General features: G+C 39.3%; 2 protein-coding genes across 2 annotated transcripts; both read left to right on the top strand.

Annotated features, from left to right (window-relative positions):
* The first annotated feature begins 413 nt into the window (after positions 1-413).
* Positions 414-13,809, top strand: LOC130192210 (trans-1,2-dihydrobenzene-1,2-diol dehydrogenase-like). The gene is made up of 7 exons (XM_056411993.1): positions 414-676; positions 1,808-1,919; positions 2,145-2,308; positions 3,561-3,813; positions 10,861-10,985; positions 12,540-12,690; positions 13,592-13,809. Exons 1-7 carry the CDS (start codon positions 587-589, stop codon positions 13,720-13,722), a joined length of 1,026 nt encoding a protein of 341 aa, XP_056267968.1. The 5' UTR covers positions 414-586; the 3' UTR covers positions 13,723-13,809.
* A 104-nt stretch (positions 13,810-13,913) lies between these two features.
* Positions 13,914-25,172, top strand: dhdh.2 (dihydrodiol dehydrogenase, tandem duplicate 2). Its single transcript, XM_056411992.1, has 8 exons — positions 13,914-14,635; positions 15,876-15,981; positions 17,105-17,216; positions 17,444-17,607; positions 18,754-19,006; positions 23,646-23,770; positions 23,974-24,124; positions 24,955-25,172. Exons 2-8 carry the CDS (start codon positions 15,892-15,894, stop codon positions 25,083-25,085), a joined length of 1,026 nt encoding a protein of 341 aa, XP_056267967.1. The 5' UTR covers positions 13,914-14,635; positions 15,876-15,891; the 3' UTR covers positions 25,086-25,172.
* The last annotated feature ends 55 nt before the right edge of the window (positions 25,173-25,227 follow it).

The following is a 25,227-nucleotide window of genomic DNA, read 5'->3' as shown; positions in this document are numbered from 1 at the left end:
AGGCTTGCAATATTTCAGTTGATTTGTAATGAATCCAGAATGCATGACATTTTTGTTTTTTTAATTGCATTACAGAAAATAAAGAACTTCATCACAATATTCTAATTTTCTGAGACAGTCCTGTATACATATACATATATATAAATATATATTTATATATTATATATATATATGTAAACAATAATATATATAAATGAATATATCTATATATGTATACATAAATAAAATATGAAATATATATATGAATATATATATATATATGTACAAAATAATATATATATGAATATACATGTATTTATAAATATATATTTATATATTATATATATATGTAAAAAATAATCATATAATTGTGAACACATTTCCTTGTGTATGTTAACACTCCCAAAAAAAATAGAGAATATAATACAGAGCAATGTACAAAAATTGTTTATTTTATATCCACGTTTTTGAACAAAAATCCGCATTTAAATGTTTTGGGAGTAAACCATACTCCTCTGCCTCCCCCGTGTGGCCGTGACGTGGTACTGCAGCCTTGACTTAACCTCTGCGTTTCCGGTCCCACCACAACAGTCCGTCTGGGTCCAACATGGCAACCAGCTGGGGGATCTGCAGCGCGGGGAAGATCAGCCACGACTTCACCGTGGCCCTCAACACGCTTCCGGATGAAGACCACCGGGTAAGAGGACCCCCAGGGACCAGTATGAGGAGGACTTTACACCAGGACTTGTACGGAGCTGGTTTCAAACGTGTTTCTGACGTTTATCCGACGAGCCTCAGGTCACGTGACATCAGGAAAGGGTCTAGATTTGCACCGAGCAGCTTCGACGATAACACAGTAACTAGTTCAAATACATGAAGCCACTGGTGGCAGCTTTTTTTATGATTTAAGCTTTATTTTTACCGACATTTGTTTTCACTTTATAGCTTTTTTTGTACTTCTTTCCATCAATAATTTTATTGAGGGGAAAAAGTGATGATAAAAAAAGTTTAGTTGAAAAAGTTTGTATCTAATGTTAAGAAAGAATAAAGTGGCACATTTAAGGTAATAAGGATGTTTATTGTTCTTGTAAAAAATATATAATGAAATTAAGATGGCGACTCATCATTCAGTAACAGGTAAAAACATGTATTCAAACTTTTAGACGGGACATTTAAAACAAGGCATTAAAAAAATAATTAATTAATGAATGCAAAGTTAATGTGTTGACTCCAAACTGAATCTGAAGTAAGAGAATGTAAAGAAATTGCCCATTAAAGTATTTTTTACCATTCTAGTTAATATTCATCCATCAGACAACCAAAGACAAGTTACATTATTTTATATATTTCTATTTCATTTATTGATTTTTTTCAGTTTCACTGAACAAAAAAGAACGAAGCAAAACATTTTTTAAATGACAAAAAGAAAAACTTAAATAAAATAAAAAACAGTGTAAAAATGACAAAAAGAAACACTTAAATAAAATAGAAAACATTGTAAAAACGACAAAAAGAAAAAAAATAGAAAATAGAAAACGTAAAAATGACAAAAAGAAAAACTTAAATAAAATAGAAAACATTGTAAAAAAGACAAAGAAAAACTTAAATAAAATAGAAAACATTGTAAAAATGACAAATAGAAAAACTTAAATACAATAGAATAGGATGATAGAAAAATTAAATTCCAATAATGCAATGCATTAAATAATCCAGAAAATGTAATGTAGCAACATCGAATCCACAAAGGCTGATACAAGTTGGATTTTTTAACGAGGTGTTCTTTCATTACGATGTCGCAATAACCAATATCACGAAACTGTATTTTCAGGTTGTGGCCGTGGCGGCTCGCAGATTAGAAGATGCTCAGGAATTTGCCAAAAAGCACAACATCCCCCGGGCGTACGGCAGCTACGAGGAGCTGGCCAGAGATCCAGATATAGGTGAGGTCGGTTTCTGTGGGACCCGGACTTGGGTCACATGACGCTTCTTTGCATTTTAATTATGTATGTAAGGCATTTGCTATTTCGGGACATTTCAATGTGAGCTAAAACTTTCACAGTTTGACTTCCAACTGGAAAATGTTCTTTTCCATTGATTGAGACAGATGGAACAATCTCTGCTGCTACAGCCTCCTCTCCCATGTGTGTGTGTGTGTGTGTGTGCAGACGTGGTGTACGTCGGCGTCATCAACCCCCACCACCTGAGCGCCTGTCGGCTCTTCGCGGACGCCAAGAAGAACGTGCTGTGCGAGAAGCCGCTGGCCATGAACGCCAAGGAGGTGAAGGAGATCCTGAGCTCGGCCGAGAGGAACGACGTCTTCCTCATGGAGGTACGGAGGGGAAACGTCTTCATGGAGCTTTAATGTATTGTTCTCCACTTAAAGAATCATTGAGGGGTCGAAGAAGTTCATCTGCAGCCTTCTTTGTTGTTCACTGAGTCCTAAGAGACAGAAAAATTAGTGTAGACTTTGCTAGGGCAAACTTTTTTGTATATAAAACGTTACGGGGGTTTGTCACACCACCGATTATCATCGGTTATCAAATGTTGCGTCGGTGCAAAATGAACACGACAATTTGTGTTCTTCCATTGTTTTTTTAAACAATAGTTGTTTGTTATTCACTGAGTCCTAAGAGACAGAAAAATGAGTGCTAGGACATACTTTTTTGTATATAAAACGTTACGGGGTTTTATCAAATGTTGCCGCGGTGCAAAATGAAAACGGCAATTTGTGTTTTTCCATTGTTTTTTGTTATTGTGCAAGATTAGAAGTTCAAAAAATTAGGCACAGAAACAAACTCTTGACAAGCACACTGAGCCTGCAAACCTTTTATTTTTTAGCTGTGACGTGTAACTCTTACGTAACAAAACACAGACATTGGGGTCGTGATGTTTGTTAAGAAGTTGATCTGCAGCCTTCTTTGTTGTTCACTGAGTCGTAAGAGACAGAAAAATGTGTGTAGACTTTGCTATGTGATACTTTTTTGTCTGTAAAATGTTAAAAACAGGGGTTTTCACACTACAGACTATTGTAGGAAAACAGGAATTTGTGTTCTTCCATTGTTTTTTTTAAACAATATTTTTGTGTTATTGTGCAAGATTACAAGTAAAAAACTAGAACGGGCACTCGGTAGAGCGCATACCTTCGCATATCACAAGATTGGGCATTGAGTTATGAACATTTTGGCATTAGTTGCATGCCAATTGGATAAAAAATTACCGCGCTATGGTAAAAAGAAGATGTTTACCTTTTCATGACTTTGACCCGATCGATCCCAAAATCTAATCAAATGGTCCCTGGATAATAACCAATCATCCCACCAAATTTCATGCGATTCGGTTTAATACTTTTTTAGTGATGCGAGTAACACGCATACAAATAAATAAATAAATATATAAATAAATACACGGCGATCAAAACATTACCTTCCGCATTTTCAATGCGAAGGTAATGAGGCACAGAAACAAGTACGTGACGTGAGCTTGCAGACTTTTTATTTCTGAGCTGTGAGGTGTAAGTCAACTCTTGCGTAACACCGAGCCACGAACTGTAGAAACGGCCTCCTGACTTTTTTTGGCTTCAGGCCGTCTGGACCCGGTTCTTCCCGGCCTCCGTGGAGATCAAGCGGCTGCTGGCCCGAGGCGAGGTGGGCGAGGTGAAGGTGGTGAGGGCCGAGTTCGGCCTGCCGTTGAAGGACGTGCCGAGGTCGGCGCAGAAGGAGCTGGGCGGAGGGGCGACGTTCGACCTCGGCGTCTACTGCTTGCAGTTCGTGTGCATGGTGTACGACGGAGAGAAGCCAGAGAGCATCCAGGCCACGGGGGTCTGCATGGAGACGGGTAACAACCAAGAGAATATATACAGGACTGTCTCAGAAAATTAGAATATTGTGATGAAGTTCTTTATTTTCTGTAATGCAATTCAAAAAACAAAAATGTCATGCATTCTGGATTCATTACAAATCAACTGAAATATTGCAAGCCTTTTATTCTTTTAATATTGCTGATTATGGCTTACAGCTTAAGAAAACTCAAATATCCTATCTCTAAATATTAGAATATCATGAAAAAGTATACTAGTAGGGTATTAAACAAATCACTTGAATTGTCTAATTAACTCGAAACACCTGCAAGGGTTTCCTGAGCCTTGACAAACACTCAGCTGTTATAAATCTTTTTTTTTACTTGGTCTGAGGAAATATTAAAATTTTATGAGATAGGATTTTAGAGTTTTCTTAAGCTGTAAAAAATAATCAGCAATATTAAAAGAATAAAAGGCTTGCAATATTTCAGTTGATTTGTAATGAATCCAGAATGCATGACATTTTTGTTTTTTTAATTGCATTACAGAAAATAAAGAACTTCATCACAATATTCTAATTTTCTGAGACAGTCCTGTATATATACACATATTCATTTACAGGCTCTCATATAATAATAAATGTGACTTTAAGTCCAGGGTTCGTACGCTCATAGAAAACCTGGAAAAGTCCTGGAATTTTAAAATGGTTATTTCCAGGCCTGGAAAAGTCCTCGGGGAAAAGAATTTAATCCCTAAAATTTTGGAAAAGTCATGGAAAATGTTTGATTAAAAGAATAAACGTGTATATACATTTTTATATAAATATTTGTTTCTATATATATATAAACAAATATTTATATATAATATTTAAATGTGTATTCTTTTAATCGAACTATATATATATATATATATTTTGATTAAAAGAATGAACATATATATACAGTGCATCCGGAAAGTATTCACAGCGCTTGATTTTTTCCACATTTTGTTATGTTACAGCCTTATTCCAAAATGGATTAAATTCATTATTTTCCTCAACATTCTACACACAAAACCCCAAAATGACAAAGTGAAAACAGTTTTTTGCACATTTTTGCACATTTATTAAAAATAAAGAACGAAAACATAACATGTACTTATGTATTCACAGCCTTTGTTCAATACTTTGTTGAAGCACCTTTGGCAGCAATTACAGCCCCAAGTCTTCTTGGGTATGATTCCACAAGCGTGGCACACCTATTTCTGGGCAGTTTCTCCCATTCTTCTTTGCAGAACCTCTCAAGTTCCATCAGGTTGGATGGGGAGCGTCGGTGCACAGCCATTTTCAGATCTCTCCAGAGATGTTCAATGGGGTACAAGTCAGGGCTCTGGCTGGGCCTCTCCAGGACATTCACAGTCGTCCCGAAGCCACTCCTTTGTTATCTCGGCTGTGTGCTTCGGGTCGTTGTCCTGTTGGAAGATGAACCGTCGCCCCAGTCTGAGGTCCAGAGCGCTTTGGAGCATGTGTTCATCGAGGATGGCTCTGTACATTGCTGCATTCATCTTTCCCTCAATCCTGACTAGTCTCCCAGTTCCTCCCGCTGAAAAACATCCCCACAGCATGATGCTGCCACCACCATGCTTCACTGTAGGGATGGTATTGGCCAGGGGATGAGCAGTGCCTGGTTCCCTCCAGACATGACGCTTGGCATTCAGGCCAAAGAGTTCAATCTTTGTTTCATCAGACCAGAGAATTTGGTTTCTCATGGTCTGAGAGTCCTTCAGGTGCTTTTTTGCAAACTCTAGGCGGGCTGTCATGTGTTTCTACTGAGGAGTGGCTTCCGTCTGGCCACTCTACCAAACAGGCCTGATGTGTGGAGTGCTGCAGAGATGGTTGTCCTTCTGGAAGGTTCTCCTCTCTTCATAGAACAACGCTGGAGCTCTGTCAGTGACCATCGGGTTCCTGGTCACCGCCCTGACTAAGGCCCTTCTCCCCCGATCGCTCAGTCTGGCTGGGCGGCTCTAGGAAGAGTCCTGGTGGTTCCAAACTTCTTCCATGTCCGGATGATGGAGGCCACTGTTCTCATTGGGACTTTCAATGCTGCAGAAATCTTTCTGTACCCTTCACCAGATCTGTGCCTCGATACAATTCTGTCTCGGAGGTCTATAGATAATTCCTTGAACTTCATGGCTTGGTTTATGCTCTGATATGCACTGTCAACTGTGATACCTTATATAGACAGGTGTGTGCCTTTCCCAATCATATCCAATCAACTGAATTTAGCACAGGTGGACTCCAATCAAACATCTCAAGGATGATCAGTGGAAACAGGATGCACCTGAGCTACATGTTGAGTGTCATGGCAAAGGCTGTGAATACTTATGTACATTCAGTGGTGTATAAAGTACCCAAAAGTCATACTTGAGTAAAAGTAAAGATACTTGACTGGAAAATTACTCAAGTAAAAGTAAAAGTCACCTATGAGAATACTACTTGAGTAAAAGTATTAAAGTATCTGATTTTTTTTGTACTTAAGTATCAAAAGTAATTTTCTGATATTAAATGTACTTAAGTATTGAAAGTAAAAGTAAATGCTGTTAATAAAAAAAACAAAGGGTCAGAATTTTGAGAATTATGAAGTTTATTTCTTTGGGTGCTGTGGCCGCCATGAACAAGGAGTATGGGCTAGGATGAACTTAGCAATATATGAATACTATGAAATTACTAAAATATAAAAACACGATTAACACAGAAAAAAGCAGAACCAAAAGTAACAACCAGAATCATCACTTTAAAGTGAAAAATGTATTGTTCATCTTCAAAAGAAGTTGATTTTCAAAATGGACAGATTTCAGTGTCGCTCTTCTGGGGCTGAAGACGAGTCCTGCGATGCTGAAGAGCCGTTCACCTGGTGCAGGTAGAGTGTGTCTAGCTTCACAGGCCCTGATGCAGGTAGAGTGTGTCTAGCTTCACAGGCCCTGATGCAGGTAGAGTGTGTCTAGCTTCACAGGCCCTGATGCAGGTAGAGTGTGTCTAGCTTCACAGGCCCTGGTGCAGGTAGAGTGTGTCTAGCTTCACAGGCCCTGGTGCAGGTAGAGTGTGTCTAGCTTCACAGGCCCTGATGCAGGTAGAGTGTGTCTAGCTTCACAGGCCCTGATGCAGGTAGAGTGTGTCTAGCTTCACAGGCCCTGATGCAGGTAGAGTGTGTCTAGCTTCACAGGCCCTGGTGCAGGTAGAGTGTGTCTAGCTTCACAGACCCTGATGCAGGTAGAGTGTGTCTAGCTTCACAGGCCCTGGTGCAGGTAGAGTGTGTCTAGCTTCACAGGCCCTGGTGCAGGTAGAGTGTGTCTAGCTTCACAGGCCCTGGTGCAGGTAGAGTGTGTCTAGCTTCACAGGCCCTGGTGCAGGTAGAGTGTGTCTAGCTTCACAGGCCCTGATGCAGGTAGAGTGTGTCTAGCTTCACAGGCCCTGATGGTGCAGGTAGAGTGTGTCTAGCTTCACAGGCCCTGATGCAGGTAGAGTGTGTCTAGCTTCACAGGCCCTGATGGTGCAGGTAGAGTGTGTCTAGCTTCACAGGCCCTGATGGTGCAGGTAGAGTGTGTCTAGCTTCACAGACAGCAGCACACAGTTGGGAAGCATTTCATCAAGTCAATGTGATCCACGTCTCCATCCAGCTGTTTGCTGCTGTCATGCGCTTGAGATGACGAAGAAGAGGTCCTCTTCATCGGATGAACTGGACCTGGTGGCATCACATAGCTGCAGGGAGGGTTCTTCCATGTGCTGCTTGATGTAGTCCATTCCTGAAATAAAGTGAGAGTATTATAGACATGATAGAATTAATAACACTTCCTAACATGTCATGACCCCAACCTAAAGTTTTGTACAAAATGGTTTGTTTTAATTTGAAGTTTATACATTTAGTTTCATGCACTGTCCGTGCATCCAGAGTTGATTTGTGAATATGCACTTGTATCTCTGTACTTAAACACAACAACAGTCCCAAATCAATATCGTCGCCATTACTGGACCGTCACTCTTATAATATTAATACAAATAATTATTATAATAATAATGCTGTAATGATTAGCATTATATTATAGCTAAGACGACTCAAATCAACAAATTCTCACAACTGTCAACACTTCTTCAGCTCATTAACTCGCTAGAGATCCGTCTACTCCACTCACGCTAATTGTCTCATTTAATTGACGATAGCTAGCGAACGTTAGCCTAACATACAACATGCGTAGGACAATCAGACACCTGTCTCCCCCCCTCCTGCCAAAGATATAACTTACTCCAATCCTGAGGACAACACTGCTAGATATCTTAACAGGTTTATGATGACTAAACATTAACGTTGCGGCTCATGGGATTAATCTTAATTTACCTCAATGTGTTTCCTGAGGTTGGTGAGTTGTTGAAGGCCAATATCTCCGTAGCTTTCGGTCGGCATAAGAGGCACTTCATCCGGTAGGAAGAAACTTTCACTCCGACAAAAGAAAGGAGTTCGCCCTAATATGGCCACGGACGTTGATCTTGGTCCCCGTGGTTGTTCGAGTAGCTTCCATTGCTGCTCCACATGAAATGAGTCGTATCTGTAGCCGCTCGCTCGCATCCTGGGCATCACTGGGAATAGAAAGAACGCGGCAAGGACCCCTGATCCCCAACCTGGTGCTCGTGCTGCGTTCAGGTGCGCTGCGGTGTGTTCCATAACAGTCCCCAATGTTTCTCATGATTATTTTTTTCCGTAGTAACGAGTAACGATACTGTTTCAGGGGAAATGTATCGGAGTAAAAGTACAAGTTTTCATTGCAAAATGTAGTGAAGTAAAAGTAAAAGTAAACAGAAATATAAGTAGTAAAATAAAGTACAGATACCCAAAAAAACTACTTAAGTAAAGTAACGAAGTACTTCTACTTCGTTACTATACACCACTGTGTACATGTTATGTTTTCGTTCTTTATTTTTAACAGATTTTCAAAAATTTGCAAAAAACAGTTTTCACTTTGTCATTATGGGTTGTTGTGTGTCGAATGTTGAGGAAAATAATAAATTTAATCCATTTTGGAATAAGGCTGTAACATAACAAAATGTGGAAAAAGTGAAGCGCTGTGAATACTTTCCGGATGCACTGTAGATATTTATATATACAGGACTGTCTCAGAAAATTAGAATATTGTGATAAAGTTCTTTATTTTCTGTAATGCAATTAAAAAAACAAAAATGTCATGCATTCTGGATTCATTACAAATCAACTGAAATATTGCAAGCCTTTTATTCTTTTAATATTGCTGATTATGGTTTACAGCTTAAGAAAACTCTAAAATCCTATCTCATAAAATTTTAATATTTCCTCAGACCAAGTAAAAAAAAAGATTTATAACAGCTGAGTGTTTGTCAAGGCTCAGGAAACCCTTGCAGGTGTTTCGAGTTAATTAGACAATTCAAGTGATTTGTTTAATACCCTACTAGTATACTTTTTCATGATATTCTAATATTTAGAGATAGGATATTTGAGTTTTCTTAAACTGTAAGCCATAATCAGCAATATTAAAAGAATAAAAGGCTTGCAATATTTCAGTTGATTTGTAATGAATCCAGAATGCATGACATTTTTGTTTTTTTAATTGCATTACAGAAAATAAAGAACTTCATCACAATATTCTAATTTTCTGAGACAGTCCTGTATATATATAGATATTTATATATAATAAATATTTATTTATAAATATATATATAAATGTTTATATTTATACATATTTATATGTATAAATGTTTATATTTATACATATTTATATGTATATATATACATTTATTATTTTTAATCAAACAATTGTCGCTCATTCATTTGTGTCATTTAAGGTAAACTTGTGTCTCCACCGAGATTTCACAACATGTTTGCTCATGGAAATTCAGTTTAAACCCATTTGGTCAACATGTGTATGAACCCTGTAAATTGAAGCTTGTAAAAAATTGTCGAGTGGGATTTTACAGTTTTATAAACTGAGAATCGTTAACCAGGGCATGTTCGTGCCTGAAAGGACTTCTTGTGTCTTGAGTGTCACAATAAAAGTCAAGACACCTAGATTCTTCTTTTCAATATAAAGCAGCGGAATGAACCGACTCAACTTTGAACACACTGAAAGACAAATTATGTGGCACATCACCGAAAAATCACATCTCTAAAATGTGTTTTAAATCAGGGGTCCCCAACCCCCGGGCCGCGGCCCGGTACCGGTCCGTGGCTTGGTTGGAACCGGGCCGCGGAAAAAAAGTGAATCAATAAAGTTTTTAATTGTTTTTTTTTAATCAGTCGGAAAAATATATTATTTTGAAAAAGGAGCGGATCCACCCGTGTGTCGGTCTGAGCCGCGTTCAGGAGTCTTAAAGTTCGGGTTCATCGCTGCAGGCGAGTCTCACGCGCCGAACCCTCTGCTGGCGGCACAGTGACAAAGAATCTTAAAACAGATTCAACCTGCTCAATGAATTCTGTCACTTCAGGGAAATGACAACTGTTTTCAAGTTGGCCGATAAAGTCGCTGCTGTGTGGGCGAGTGAACAGCGGAATATTCTACATGTTTCAGACGTTGACCGGGTGGAAGAGGCTTTTCAAAGAGTTTGAGCGGTACTCCAACCACAAAAGACCCGACTGCAAAAGAATAGACCTGCAACCCATTTGTAAACAAACCCACCCGGTGAATCGAGCCCGTCCGAGCTAGAGGAACATGTGTTGGAGATGCAAATGACGGTGGCCTTAAGGGACATTTCACACAACTCTGCCGGTGTTCGAATGACAGCGACCAGAACTCGGTTAGGAGCAGCGGACCAAACACACGTCTGTGTCGCCGTCTCCATTAGCGGCTCGTTGCAGGTAAACAAGCTCACGGCTCACACTAATTCGGCGTAATGATGAGTTGTAGTTTTGGCACTTTATGCCCTTCGTATAATTGTATGACGTCATATTTATTACGTCATTTATATTGCCGGTCCGTGAAAATAATTTCTGACACGGAACCGGTCCGTGGCTCAAAAAAGGGTGGGGACCGCTGTTTTAAATGATCACTACATGAAATGTAAATCAAACGTCTGTTTGTGATTGCAGGAGTGGACGAGACCGTCGTCGTCGCCATGAAGTTCTCCAGGGACAGGCTGGCGGTGTTAACCTACTCTACAGGTGTAGAGTTGTCCAACGACGCCGTCATCGTGGGGTCAAAGGGCAGCATCAGGGTAGGTCGTTCAGCACATTTAAAATGGACTAAAATGACAAACCTCTTAAGCCCCAACGCACCACATGTGCATTTTTTATATTGTTTTAAATTGTCTATACTTTTATAATAAACATGAGAAAATATATTGATGTTGTACATCAAATTAAAGAAGACAACTGGGGCTACAAGTATCAGTGAGCCATTTAAACACAACTCAAACACCAACTGAAATAAAAATACAAATATCATAATTTTGTCAGGTGTCGGCCCACTCAGAACGTTTCCGTAGCTAGCGACATGTAGCTTTGTGCAATCATAAAAATTAGATGTTCGAAAGCAAGAGGACTTCACACAGATTCTAAATATCTTTAGAGAATCCTTCTGCACCAAAGTATCACGGAGATATAAGCCAAAGAACACAGAAATATGAATCGCTTCATAGCTTTACATTCAGCAAATTTAACATACTTTTGTTCTTGAGAAAAAGAAAAAACGTTTCTCTCCCCTGCATTCCATCTGGCATGGCTTTTGTGTTTTGTGTAGGTCACTTTAAAAACCAGGCGGACTTTTGGGGAAGCGTCATAGTCAGCTGTCAGGAAGTTCAATTTCAGCAAATCGGATTTCACATTTCAAATATGGCGACGCCTTTCTGTCTCCTATTGGCTCACAGTGCTGTCAATCTTGTCTTTCTTGGTACCAATCGATTCTATTGGCTCTAAGTATTCCAATGACGTGTCGTTCTTTAAAATCCGCCCTTCCCCGGCGGAGATATCTGGCGCGCAACAGCTGCGCTGTGACAGATCCAAAAACCGGCTTTACGCACAGCACCCACGCGCACAGCACCACTTTGTTTGATCGTTTTTTTATCTTTGATTTACTGTTTTAAAGCCACATAATGATGTATGTGCATGTATTGAACACCACAAGTAAAAGTGAAAGTGAAATAAATGGTTTGGTACATGAGAAAAGTCAAATGGCACAGATGGTGCTTCAATGTGCCCAAATGCAAATTTTAGAGACCTCGCCTAAATTCTCTTTACTAAAAAGTCTCCAACTATTGTTTTGCTTTATTTTTTCTGAGTCAAACTTTGCAGAGAGTCTGTTTACAAATTGTATTATTATCTGGGTGATTTTCGGCCTTTGCTGTGCATCCATCCAGGATATATTCATCCTGAAAGTGCTTTTTTTTCTAATCGAACCTGAAACTTCTATGAAAATATAAGATTCATCTTTATTTACTCTTAACCAGTAACATATATCCTAATATTTACATATCTGAACAAAAGCTCACATGTGTTCCCTTTATTATAACACCAACATTATTCAAATAGCTTTTGTGGTTGCAGAGCTACACCCTTTTTAGTTTGGGTATGTCATTTCAGCAGAAACCTCAAAAATCGTGTGGGGTTCAGGAGATTAAATCTTGAAAATAACATTTAAAAAAGTCGGTAAAGTGTGAAGCAACGCGGGAGGGAAACCAGGAAGTTTAAATGTTGTGCAACACAAAGATGGAGGATTTTCGTTGCACTCGAAGTTTATAAATCATAATTATGTGCACGCTGGTTTTATTTAGATCCCCGCCCACATGTGGTGCCCCACGTCGTTGGTCGTGAACGGGAAGGAGACCCGGTACCCGGTGCCGCCCCCCCGTCTGCCTCTCAACTTCCTCAACAGCACGGGGATGCGCTACGAGGCGGAGGAGGTTCGGCAGTGTTTGCTCAAAGGTACCGTGGCATCCGGCACATTTTTGTCTCGTCGGTGATTCATTATCATGTTTTAAAAACGACTGAATATGTGTGATAACACGACACCACCTCACTGCACTTATCATGTGCAATATGAGATGCATTATTACTATCTCTAATTTAAAAACCATCCAAAAACTGTATATATTACCACCTGTGTAGTGTTTTCTTATATATTGTGTCTTTTATTATAGTGTTATTTCTAAACTGTGGACTCGGAGAGCCCTGCACTAGGGCTCCAATGTGTCTGGACTGTTGCTCTATAGCACTGGTTCTCAAACTCGCGCCCCACTTCGGAAAAAGAAAGATGTTCACGGCCCGACAAAATTATAACAAAATGTTTATTGAAATATTTATTGTAATTACTGTAATTTTTGTGACTCCATCGGTGCTTTTTAGAATAATTGAATTACTTTTAATTAAACCAGATTGCTCCATCAAACAAAAAACTAATGAAAGAATACAAATACAGTTCTATCAGTGCAAAAAATAACTAATATTACGCAAAAAATAGCATATTGGGGCTGCAATTAACCTGTTTTGCACTGAATATCTCTTCAAGATAATAATAAAGTGCAACCTGTGAAAAATCAAATCATTTTTTTTTATTATCTGCATTTCTACTTGTGCCCCACCTGTAATGCCTTTGCGCCCCACAGTTTGGGAACCACTGTTCTATGGGCACGAATGGCAAATAAAACCTTGAATCTTGAAGGCACGTCATTAACCTGTTATACATACTTTCACCACAAGGTGGCATCAGCAACACTGGTTTCTACCTGCAGACCCGTGTATGTTCTCACGGTGTGATGTTCCCCTGTAGGAGGGAACATGTTCATGTTCTCACGGTGTGATGTTCCCTATGTGATGTTCCCCGTAGGACTAAAGGAGAGTGCGGTCGTCTCCCACGCCGACTCCCTCCTGCTGGCGGAGGTGGAGGATGAGATCCGCCGCCAGGTGGGGGTGGAGTACCGCCAGGACGCCAGAGACGAGGAGCGTGGAGCTCGATGACGTCGCCATGTTGAAAAAAACAGTTTGCGGAGCATGAATACTTCTTTATGGCCTCATAATAAACTTCCTACGGAGGTCAAAACTGAATTATGTTCCCTCATTCGACGACTTGGCTGAAACGTGGTGAATTCATCTTGATAAAAGATGCTTCACACGTTGGTATTTATAAGCTCTTAAATCCATCAAACCTCCTCCGGTTGTCTCAGGTCTAACACAATAAAAGCTCTACGGTACATTTACTGAACTTTAATCCTGGATGAACTCACGAAATGTTTTCTTTAAAAAGGCAACGATAACTTAGGTGCTCGTATTTTTTTTTTTATTGATAGAATTTCAGTCTTAGGACAGCTCAGCTACACATTAGTTGTGACTCTAGCGTTACAAGAAGACGACGACAGTGGACCACCGACGCGCGGTACCCGAGGAAATAAACTCTCAAAGTGCATATTCATATTCGTCGACGTCAGTGAACCTCACGTGATTCATAAGTGTCGACTTACATGTGATCCAAATGTGGAAAAAAAAGTGGCTTTTTATGACCTATTTAATATCACAAAAACAGTAACTCACTCAAACACCTCCGGACACCCAACGCCGACATTTCAGACAAAATATACGCCGGGTCGGATGTCCCAAAACAAAAGTCAAGTAGAATATCAGATGTAACATTGGAGAGCAACACGTATGAGTGTGTAGAGTCGACTGTTAATTAGTTTCACGTTTAATTAACCGAAGCGTTCAGTCGAGGTGCATGTTGCCTTCAGCCTCCAGGTCCTCGGGCACTGGAGGGTCTCAAGGGGAACGACGAGGAGACGAGGAGGTGAGGTGAGGGGAGTTTGGAGACTTCCTGGAGGGACGTGAGGACATGTGGATGAATACATGGACTCGGAATCAATGCTGTTATCAACCCTTGGTATTTGTCCTCGAGTTTATACAGTATTATATTCCTATTTGTTTTGCCTCTTATGCATTTACATCATCTTTACATCTAGTGGCAGCTGGTTGACATTTTTGGGGGGGGTTGGGCCATCCAATCAAATGTTATCAATCAAGTTGTAGTTACATTTTTAACATTTATTCCAAAACTGACATAAGGACATCTTATTAATACAATTCAGTGTATTTATATATTTATATATTAATATATATATATATTATAATATAATATATACTGAATACTATAATAATATTCAGTATATATTATATTATTATTTTATATATATATATATTATAATAATATAGTATATATAATAATTATATAATATATGCTGAATATTATAATAATATTCAGTATAATATGATATATAAATACCATATAATATAAATATACAATATAAATATTGTATAATATTAATCATATTTAAATAAATATTGACAATTTGTATAATTTATTAAAATAATTCATATTATTATTATAATGTGTGATACATTTTTGGCTGAATGTGGGTGGGGCGCCACTCCCTGCTATGACCTCATGCCTCATTGTGAATATGTGCATAATGTCACGGTGGTTATAAACAGTTAACCGTCTGATTTCCCCATTAAACTGCTCTGTGATTGATTAGCCCAATAAAGGATTGATTGAGAAAGTTATGTTTCATTTAATTTAAAATATCATCTCACCAGCACCCCCCCCCCCCCCCCCCCCCAAACACCATCTCCCGGTACTCACCTGAGTAACTCACTGAAAAAGTTATGTGCACCCCTGTATATATATTTATATATTATATATATATGTAAACAATAATACATATAAATGAATATATCTATATATGTATACATATATATATAAATAAAATATGAAAAATATATATAAATATATATTTAAATATATATATATGTACAAAATAATATATATATGAATATATATGTATATATAAATATATATTTATATATTATATATACTGTATATGTAAAAAATAATCATATAATTGTGAACACATTTCCTTGTGTATGTTAACACTCCCAAAAAAATAGAGAATATAATACAGAGCAATGTACAAAAATTGTTTATTTTATATCCACGTTTTTGAACAAAAATCCGCATTTAAATGTTTTGGGAGTAAACCATACTCCTCTGCCTCCCCCGTGTGGCCGTGACGTGGTACTGCAGCCTTGACTTAACCTCTGCGTTTCCGGTCCCACCACAACAGTCCGTCTGGGTCCAACATGGCAACCAGCTGGGGGATCTGCAGCGCGGGGAAGATCAGCCACGACTTCACTGTGGCCCTCAACACGCTTCCGGATGAAGACCACCGGGTAAGAGGACCCCCAGGGACCATTATGAGGAGGACTTTACACCAGGACTTGTACGGAGCTGGTTTCAAACGTGTTTCTGACGTTTATCCGACGAGCCTCAGGTCACGTGACATCAGGAAAGGGTCTAGATTTGCAGCGAGTACCTTCAACGATAACACAGTAACTAGTTCAAATACATGAAGCCACTGGTGGCAGCTTTTTTTATGATTTAAGCTTTATTTGTACCTACATTTGTATTCACTTTCGCTTTTTTTGTACTTCTTTCCATCAATAATTTTATTGAGGGGAAAAAGTGATGATAAAAAAAGTTTAGTTGAAAAAGTATGAATCTAATGTTAAGAAAGAATAAGGTGGCACATTTAAGGTAATAAGGATGTTTATTGTTATTGTAAAAAATATATAATGAAATTAAGATGGCGACTCATTCAGTAACAGGTAAAAACATGTATTCAAACTTTTAGACGGGACATTTAAAACAAGGCATTAAAAAAATAATTAATTAATGAATGCAAAGTTAATGTGTTGACTCCAAACTGAATCTGAAGTAAAAGAATGTAAAGAAATTGCCCATTAAAATATTTTTACCATTCTAGTTAATATTCATCCATCAGACAACCAAAGACAAGTTACATTATTTTATATATTTCTATTTTATTTATTGATTTTTTCAGTTTCACTGAACAAAAAAGAACGAAGCAAAACATTTTTTAAATGACAAAAATAAAAACTTAAATAAAATAGAAAACATTGTAAAAACGACAAAAAGAAAAAAATTATAAAATAGAAAACATTGTAAAAATGACAAAAAGACAAACTTAAATAAAATAGAAAACATTGTAAAAATGACAAAAAGAAAAACTTTTAATACATTGTAAAAATGACAAAGAAAAACTTAAATAAAATAGAAAACATTGTAAAAATGACAAATAGAAAAACTTAAATACAATAGAATAGCATGATAGAAAAGAAAAATTAAATTCCAATAATGCAATGCATTAAATAATCCAGAAAATGTAATGTAGCAACATCGAATCCACACAATCTGAAACAAGTTGGATTTTTCAACTAGGTGTTCTTTCATTATGATGTCGCAATAACCAATATCATGAAACTGCATTTTCAGGTTGTGGCCGTGGCGGCTCGCAAATTAGAAGATGCTCAGGAATTTGCCAAAAAGCACAACATCCCCCGGGCGTACGGCAGCTACGAGGAGCTGGCCAGAGATCCAGATATAGGTGAGGTCGGTTTCTGTGGGACCCGGACTTGGGTCACATGACGCTTCTTTGCATTTTAATTATGTATGTATGGCATTTGCTTTTTCGGGACATTTCAATGTGAGCTAAAACTTTCACAGTTTGACTTCCAACTGGAAAATGTTATTTTCCATTGATATAGACAGATGGAACAATCTCTGCTGCTACAGCCTCCTCTCCCATGTGTGTGTGTGTGTGTGTGTGTGCAGACGTGGTGTACGTCGGCGTCATCAACCCCCACCACCTGAGCGCCTGTCGGCTCTTCGCGGACGCCAAGAAGAACGTGCTGTGCGAGAAGCCGCTGGCCATGAACGCCAAGGAGGTGAAGGAGATCCTGAGCTCGGCCGAGAGGAACGACGTCTTCCTCATGGAGGTACGGAGGGGAAACGTCTTCATGGAGCTTTAATGTATTGTTCTCCACTTAAAGAATCATTGAGGGGTCGAAGAAGTTCATCTGCAGCCTTCTTTGTTGTTCACTGAGTCCTAAGAGACAGAAATATGAGTGTAGACTTTGCTAGGGCAAACTTTTTTGTATATAAAACGTTACGGGGGTTTGTCACACCACCGATTATCATCGGTTATCAAATGTTGCCTCGGTGCAAAATGAACACGACAATTTGTGTTCTTCCATTGTTTTTTTAAACAATAGTTGTTTGTTGTTCACTGAGTCCTAAGAGACAGAAAAATGAGTGCTAGGACATACTTTTTTGTATATAAAACGTTACGGGGTTTTATCAAATGTTGCCGCGGTGCAAAATGAAAACGGCAATTTGTGTTCTTCCATTGTTTTTTGTTATTGTGCAAGATTAGAAGTTCATAAAATTAGGCACAGAAACAAACTCTTGACAAGCACACTGAGCCTGCAAACCTTTTATTTTTTAACTGTGACGTGTAACTCTTACGTAACAGAACACAGACATCGGGGTCGTGATGTTTGTTAAGAAGTTGATCTGCAGCCTTCTTTGTTGTTCACTGAGTCCTAAGAGACAGAAAAACAGGGGTTTTCACACTACAGACTATTGTAGGAAAACAGGAATTTGTGTTCTTCCATTGTTTTTTTAAACAATATTTTTGTGTTATTGTGCAAGATTACAAGTAAAAAAACTAGAACGGGCACTCGGTAGAGCGCATACCTTCGCATATCACAAGATTGGGCATTGAATTATGAACATGTTGGCATTAGTTGCCAATTGGTAAAAAGAAGATGTTGACCTTTTCATGACCTTGACCTTTGACCCGATTGATCCCAAAATCTAATCAAATGGTCCCCGGATAATAACCAATCATCCCACCATGCGATTCGGTTTAATACTTTTTTAGTTATGCGAGTAACACGCATACAAATAAATAAATATATAAATAAATACGCGGCGATCAAAACATAACCTTCCGCATTTTCAATGCGAAGGTAATGAGGCACAGAAACAAGTACGTGACGTGAGCTTGCAGAGTTTTTATTTCTGAGCTGTGAGGTGTAAGTCAACTGTAGAAACGGCCTCCTGACCTTTTTTGGCTTCAGGCCGTCTGGACCCGGTTCTTCCCGGCCTCCGTGGAGATCAAGCGGCTGCTGGCCCGAGGCGAGGTGGGCGAGGTGAAGGTGGTGAGGGCCGAGTTCGGCCTGCCGTTGAAGGACGTGCCGAGGTCGGCGCAGAAGGAGCTGGGCGGAGGGGCGACGCTCGACCTCGGCGTCTACTGCCTGCAGTTCGTGTGCATGGTGTACGACGGAGAGAAGCCAGAGAGCATCCAGGCCACGGGGGTCTGCATGGAGACGGGTAACAACCAAGAGAATATATATATATTAGGGCTGTCAATCGATTAAAAAATATTAACTAATTAATCGCACATTTTGAAATTCATTAATCGCGATTAATCGCAATTAAAAGTTAAAAGTTCATTCTTTTTAAAGACCAAACTTCACACAGAGCTGTGTTTTCAAAGAAGCTCCTACCTATAAAGTGCCAGCGAGGTATTTAATATTGTGGATGATAAATTGTTTCTTCAGTGAAACATCAGATTAGTAAAAAAGAAGTATATTGAGACCCCATTGGTCCTGTCATCTTTACCACTGAACAGCAGAACCAGTGGCCTTGGTAACTGACTGACATTCACATATGTCACGTTAACCCTCTGGAGGCTGGGGGCATTTTATACATTTTACAACAACAACAAAATTCACCTTTTAAAGGCGTTTTCATATGACACAACCCCACGTGTTCTACATCAAACATTCCAGAACAATCTCAGCTCTATTCAATGAGGCTCAGTTGTCCTGGTGCCGTGTTCTCTGCTCTCTGACTGACAGGCTGCTAATGAGCCTCACCTGTGAGGTGGGAGGTCCTTTGTGATTTACTGAGTGTTCATTGGTTGTTTTTTCCCCAAAATGTTGACAGACAAACGGATTGACCAATCACGGTGAAGGTTTCGTGTGACGAGTTCTTTCCGCGCCGCGTCACCCGACAGGTCGCCCCTCCGTTCCTCTGTGTATCAGAGGGGGAGACGGGAGGAAGGAGGAGCAGGAGGAAACCCGACTGATTCATCCACGAGTTTAAATTGATTTCTGCTCCTTATTTTCGCGGAGAAATAATTGTTTTAAAAACGGAAACAGTGTTAAACCGTAGTGCCGCGGTTTGACACTCGGTTTGAGTGTAAAAACTTCAACGAACACTGGAAGTAAACAAAGTTGCGTTAAAATATTTTAGTGCGTTAACGCGGCCAAATTAATCGCATAGATTAACGCGTTAACGCTGACAGCCCTAATATATATATATATACACATATTCATTTACATGCCCTCATATAATAATAAATGTGACTTTAAGTCCAGGGTTCGTACGCTCATAGAAAACCTGGAAAAGTCCTGGAATTTTAAAATGGTTATTTCCAGGCCTGGAAAAGTCCTGGGGAAAAGAATTTAATCCCAAAAGATTTGGAAAAGTCATGGAAATTGTTTGATTAAAAGCCGTTTGATTGAAAGAATAAACGTGTGTGTATATATTAGGGCTGGGCACGTTAACGCGTTAATCTTGCGTTAACGCAGCACTTAATTAACGCCGACAATTATTTTATCGCGCATTAACGCATGTTTTTTTAATTTTTTATAATTTTTTTTTTTTTTATAATTTTTTTTTTAGACAAAAGACAATACATAGACATAACACCTAGAGGACTATAAACAATGCAGACGACAAAACAATGGACATAACATCATAAAGTCAGAGTATTTGTGGGGGAAAAAGAATCTCAACAAATGACGGCAGGTATGAGACGCCCTCAAGACACACATCACACGGAGAATACACGAGCTGGATGAAAAGGAGAGGACTGCAAAGCGACAGCTTCACAACGTGCACCCTGTTGCTCTCACTGGGGACGACTGGACATCGGGTGACCAGACGTCCAGTTTTCCCCGGACATGTCCTGCTTTTGAGCCCTAAAAAATGCGTCCGGCAGGGATTCCAAAAACGTCCGGGATTTTGCTTCGTCGGATATTTGTTTTTCTCTGGGTTTTCATAAACTCATATTTACCCCTGACAAGTTTTGGAAATGGTATCTCCCTTCTTACGTGAGCTCTGACGGTTTAGAGGACAGTCATTGGTCGACCGATCTCAGGGTTGCCAGATACACGATAATTATCCTCCAAATACAACCATTTTGAGCCTTTGGTACGATACTTCACCATCTCCAACCTGGCAACACGGAGCACCTTGCCGCCTCCACTAGTTCATTGTTGTTTGTGCGGCATGCTATACACTACAACCAGCGTCGCCGCTCCCATAATGCACTACGCGCTGTGCGTAGGGCACAAAGTCCTGAGGGGGCTCCACAAAATAGGCAACTAAAAAATCCTCATAGTTATAATAATTATAATGCCGATATTATTTCAGTCTAGAAATATGAGGCACCTTTTAGGCATGTATATCACAAAACAGGCAGAACAAGAGAGATGTTTAATCTCAGCCCCCCCCCCCCCCAGACGAAGTGTCCTCTTTTTCACAAACTCAAATCTGGTCACCCTACTGGACATCACTCTGTAACCACAATGACCTCGGAGTGACTGCATTATATTGATGAGAAGTGGGCGCTGCATTCACATGCCCTGACTGATGAAAACAGAGGAGACACATGATGCTGAAACGTGCGCGGGACACTTTACTGAAGTTGCACAGCAGTGGAATGTGTCAGATAAAGTCACCACACTGAGCAGATAGAGCACCAGAGATGATCGCTGCTGCGAGACGACTGCCTTTGATCATGTCCCTGCTTCAGTCTCCAGCGCTCTGTCACAGTGTCTCTGCATAACAGTGCATTTGACAATGTCCTGACAGATTTTATGGCACTTTAGTTCATATGGCAGAACATTTAAAATAAGTGTCAAGTTCTAGGAATTGACAAACTGCACTGAAAGTGTTTTCTGGTGTCTCACTCTAACAGGGACAACACATGTTATGGCACTTTCATTCATATGGCAGAATATTTCAAATAGAAGTGCGCTATACACTACTTTTGAATGAATTATTGGATTTTGCATATACAAATGCGATTAATCGCGATTAATCAGGGAGATCATGCGATTAATCGCGATTAAAAATTGTAATCGTTGCCCAGCCCTAGTATATATATACATTTTTATATAAATATTTATTTCTATATATATATATATAAACAAATATTTCTATATATAATATTTAAATGTGTATTCTTTTAATCGAACTATATATATATATATATTGATTAAAAGAATAAACATATATTTATATATAATAAATATTTATTTATAAATGTTTATATTTATACATATTTATATGTATATATATATTAGGGCTGTGAAATGATTACAAAATTTAATCGGATTAATCACAGGTTTTTGTGGATTAATCATGATTAATCACATATTACCGATATTCTCGGTATATTTTGTGAGAACATAGAGATTTATGACAAAAGACGGATATATACATTTATACATTCTTCTATACAATGGTGCTGCAACTCAGCAGTTATTTAGCAGTTTTCTTCCATATGGAACATTAATACATCTTCATCCTAAACAGAATGTTTAACCCTCCTGTTACCTTTCGGGTCAATTTGACCCCATTCAATGTTTAATGTCGGTGTTCTTTGGGGTCAATTTGACCCCAGGCTGTTTTTCACTGAGTCAAACATATAAGAAATATCAACTTTTTTATTTATTTAAAGGGCTATTTAGGTAGTCAACAAACAAACATAAAGTACCTCACACTTAAACTTGGGAAGCAATATTAATTCTACTAATTTTCTGGAGGTTTTAATTGCTGGGGTCAAATTGACCCCGAGGGTAAAATATGTTAGTAAATGTAAAGGTAACAGGAGGTTAAACAGAACATTTTTCTCTTGTTTGTCAACCATTAACTCCACCATGATACAATCTAAAGGTGGACAGATTGACAAGTGACTTTTTTTTGCTCGGTCCCGATGCGCGCGCACGGAGCTCTGTGGCGCGAGACGGAGATCGATAAGTGTTAACGCAACGCGAAGAGACAGAAATGACATGCTGCTGTGGAGATACGATCAACAACAGACGTTTAGTTTAATAAAAGAACAAAGACGTGCTCTAGAGAACATGTCAGGGGGCGGGCCAATCTCTTTAATGTCATGCGATCTACCGACACTACGCCGCGATCGACTGGCAGGTCGCGATCGACGTGTTGAGACCCTGTTCTCCAGGAAGTAAAAGTCGTAACAAGGTTTCCGGAGGTGAACCTGCGGAAGGATCATTACCGATGAACAGACCGTCTGCATGAGAGCGGACAGAGTTCAGATTGAAGTGGTGTATTGGAAGCTCATTTTGCAAGTGACTTTTTTTTCGTCCCGACGACCAACAACAGACGGATTGGAAGCTCATTCTGCGCATGCGTTAATTGCGTTAAAAAAAAAAAAACTAGTTAAACCTGTAATTGAATTAACTGAGTTAACGTGTTATTTTTCACAGCACTAATATATATACATTTATTATTTTTAATCAAACTATTGTCGCTCATTCATTTGTGTCATTTAAGGTAAACTTGTGTCTCCACTGAGATTTCACAACATGTTTGCTCATGGAAATTCAGTTTAAACCCATTTGGTCAACATGTGTATGAACCCTGTAAGTTGAAGCTTGTAAAAAATTGTCGAGTGGGATTTTACAGTTTTATAAACTGAGAACCGTTAACCAGGGCATGTTCATGCCTGTAAAGACTTCTTGTGTCTTGAGTGTCACAATAAAAGTCAAGACACCGAGATTCTTCTTTTCAATATAAAGCAGCGGAATGAACCGACTCAACTTTGAACACACTGAAAGACAAATTATGTCACCGAAAAATCACGTCTCTAAAATGTGTTTTAAATGATCACTTCATGAAATGAAAATCAAACGTGTGTTTGTGATTGCAGGAGTGGACGAGACCGTCGTCGTCGCCATGAAGTTCTCCAGGGACAGGCTGGCGGTGTTCACCTACTCTTCAGGTGTAGAGTTGTCCAACGACGCCGTCATCGTGGGGTCAAAGGGCAGCATCAGGGTAGGTCGTTCATTTAAAATGGACTAAAATGACAAACCAGTGCCTTTTAAATCTTGAAAATAACATTTAAAAAAGTCGGTAAAGTGTGAAGCAACGCGGGAGGGAAACCAGGAAGTTTAAATGTTGTGCAACACAAAGATGGAGGATTTTCGTTGCACTCGAAGTTTATAAATCATAATTATGTGCACGCTGGTTTTATTTAGATCCCCGCCCACATGTGGTGCCCCACGTCGTTGGTCGTGAACGGGAAGGAGACCCGGTACCCGGTGCCGCCCCCCCGTCTGCCTCTCAACTTCCTCAACAGCACGGGGATGCGCTACGAGGCGGAGGAGGTTCGGCAGTGTTTGCTCAAAGGTACCGTGGCATCCAGCACGTTTTTGTCTCGTCTGTGATTCATTATCATGTTTTAAAAACGACTGAATATGTGTGATAACCGGACACCACCTCACTGCTCTTATCATGTGCAACATGTGATGCATTATTACTATCTCTAATTTAAAAACCATCCAAAAACTGTATATATTACCACCTTCTGTGTAGTGTTTTCTTATATATTGAGTCTTTTATTATAGTGTTATTTCTAAACTGTGGACTCGGAGAGACCTGCACTAGGGCTCCAATGTGTCTGGACTGTTGCTCTATAGCACTGGGTCTCAAACTCGCGCCCCACTTCAGAAAAAGAAAGATGTTCACGGCCCGACAAAATTATAACAAAATATTTATTGTAATTTTTGTGACTCCATCAGTGCTTTTTAGAATATAATTATTTAATTAAACCAGATTGCACCATCAAACAAAAAACTAATGAAAGAATACAAATACAGTTCTATCAGTGCAAAAAATAACTAATATTACGCAAAAAATAGCATATTGGGGCTGAAATTAACCTGTTTTGCACTGAATATCTCTTCAAGATAATAATAAAGTGCAACCTGTGAAAAATCAAATCATTTTTTTTTATTATCTGCATTGCTACTTGTGCCCCACCTGTAATGCCTTTGCGCCAGTTTGGGAACCACTGTTCTATGGGCACGAATGGCAAATAAAACCTTGAATCTTGAAGGCACGTCATTAACCTGTTATACATACTTTCACCACGAGGTGGCAACAGCAACACTGGTTTCTACCTGCAGACCCGTGTATGTTCTCACGGTGTGATGTTCCCTATGTGATGTTCCCTGTAGGACTAAAGGAGAGTGCGGTCGTCTCCCACGCCGACTCCCTCCTGCTGGCGGAGGTGGAGGATGAGATCCGCCGCCAGGTGGGGGTGGAGTACCGCCAGGACGCCAGAGACGAGGAGCGTGGAGCTCGATGACGTCGCCATGTTGAATAAACCAGTTTGCGGAGCATGAATACTTCTTTATGGCCTCATAATAAACTTCCTTCGGAGGTCAAAACTGAATTATGTTCCCTCATTCGACGACTTGGCTGAAACGTGGTGAATTCATCTTGATAAA

The sequence above is a fragment of the Pseudoliparis swirei genome, chromosome 4 (assembly GCF_029220125.1).
Source record: "Pseudoliparis swirei isolate HS2019 ecotype Mariana Trench chromosome 4, NWPU_hadal_v1, whole genome shotgun sequence".
Taxonomy (NCBI): domain Eukaryota; kingdom Metazoa; phylum Chordata; class Actinopteri; order Perciformes; family Liparidae; genus Pseudoliparis; species Pseudoliparis swirei.
The sequence above is the reverse complement of the archived record's forward strand: the minus strand, read 5'-3'. Positions and strand labels throughout refer to the sequence as shown.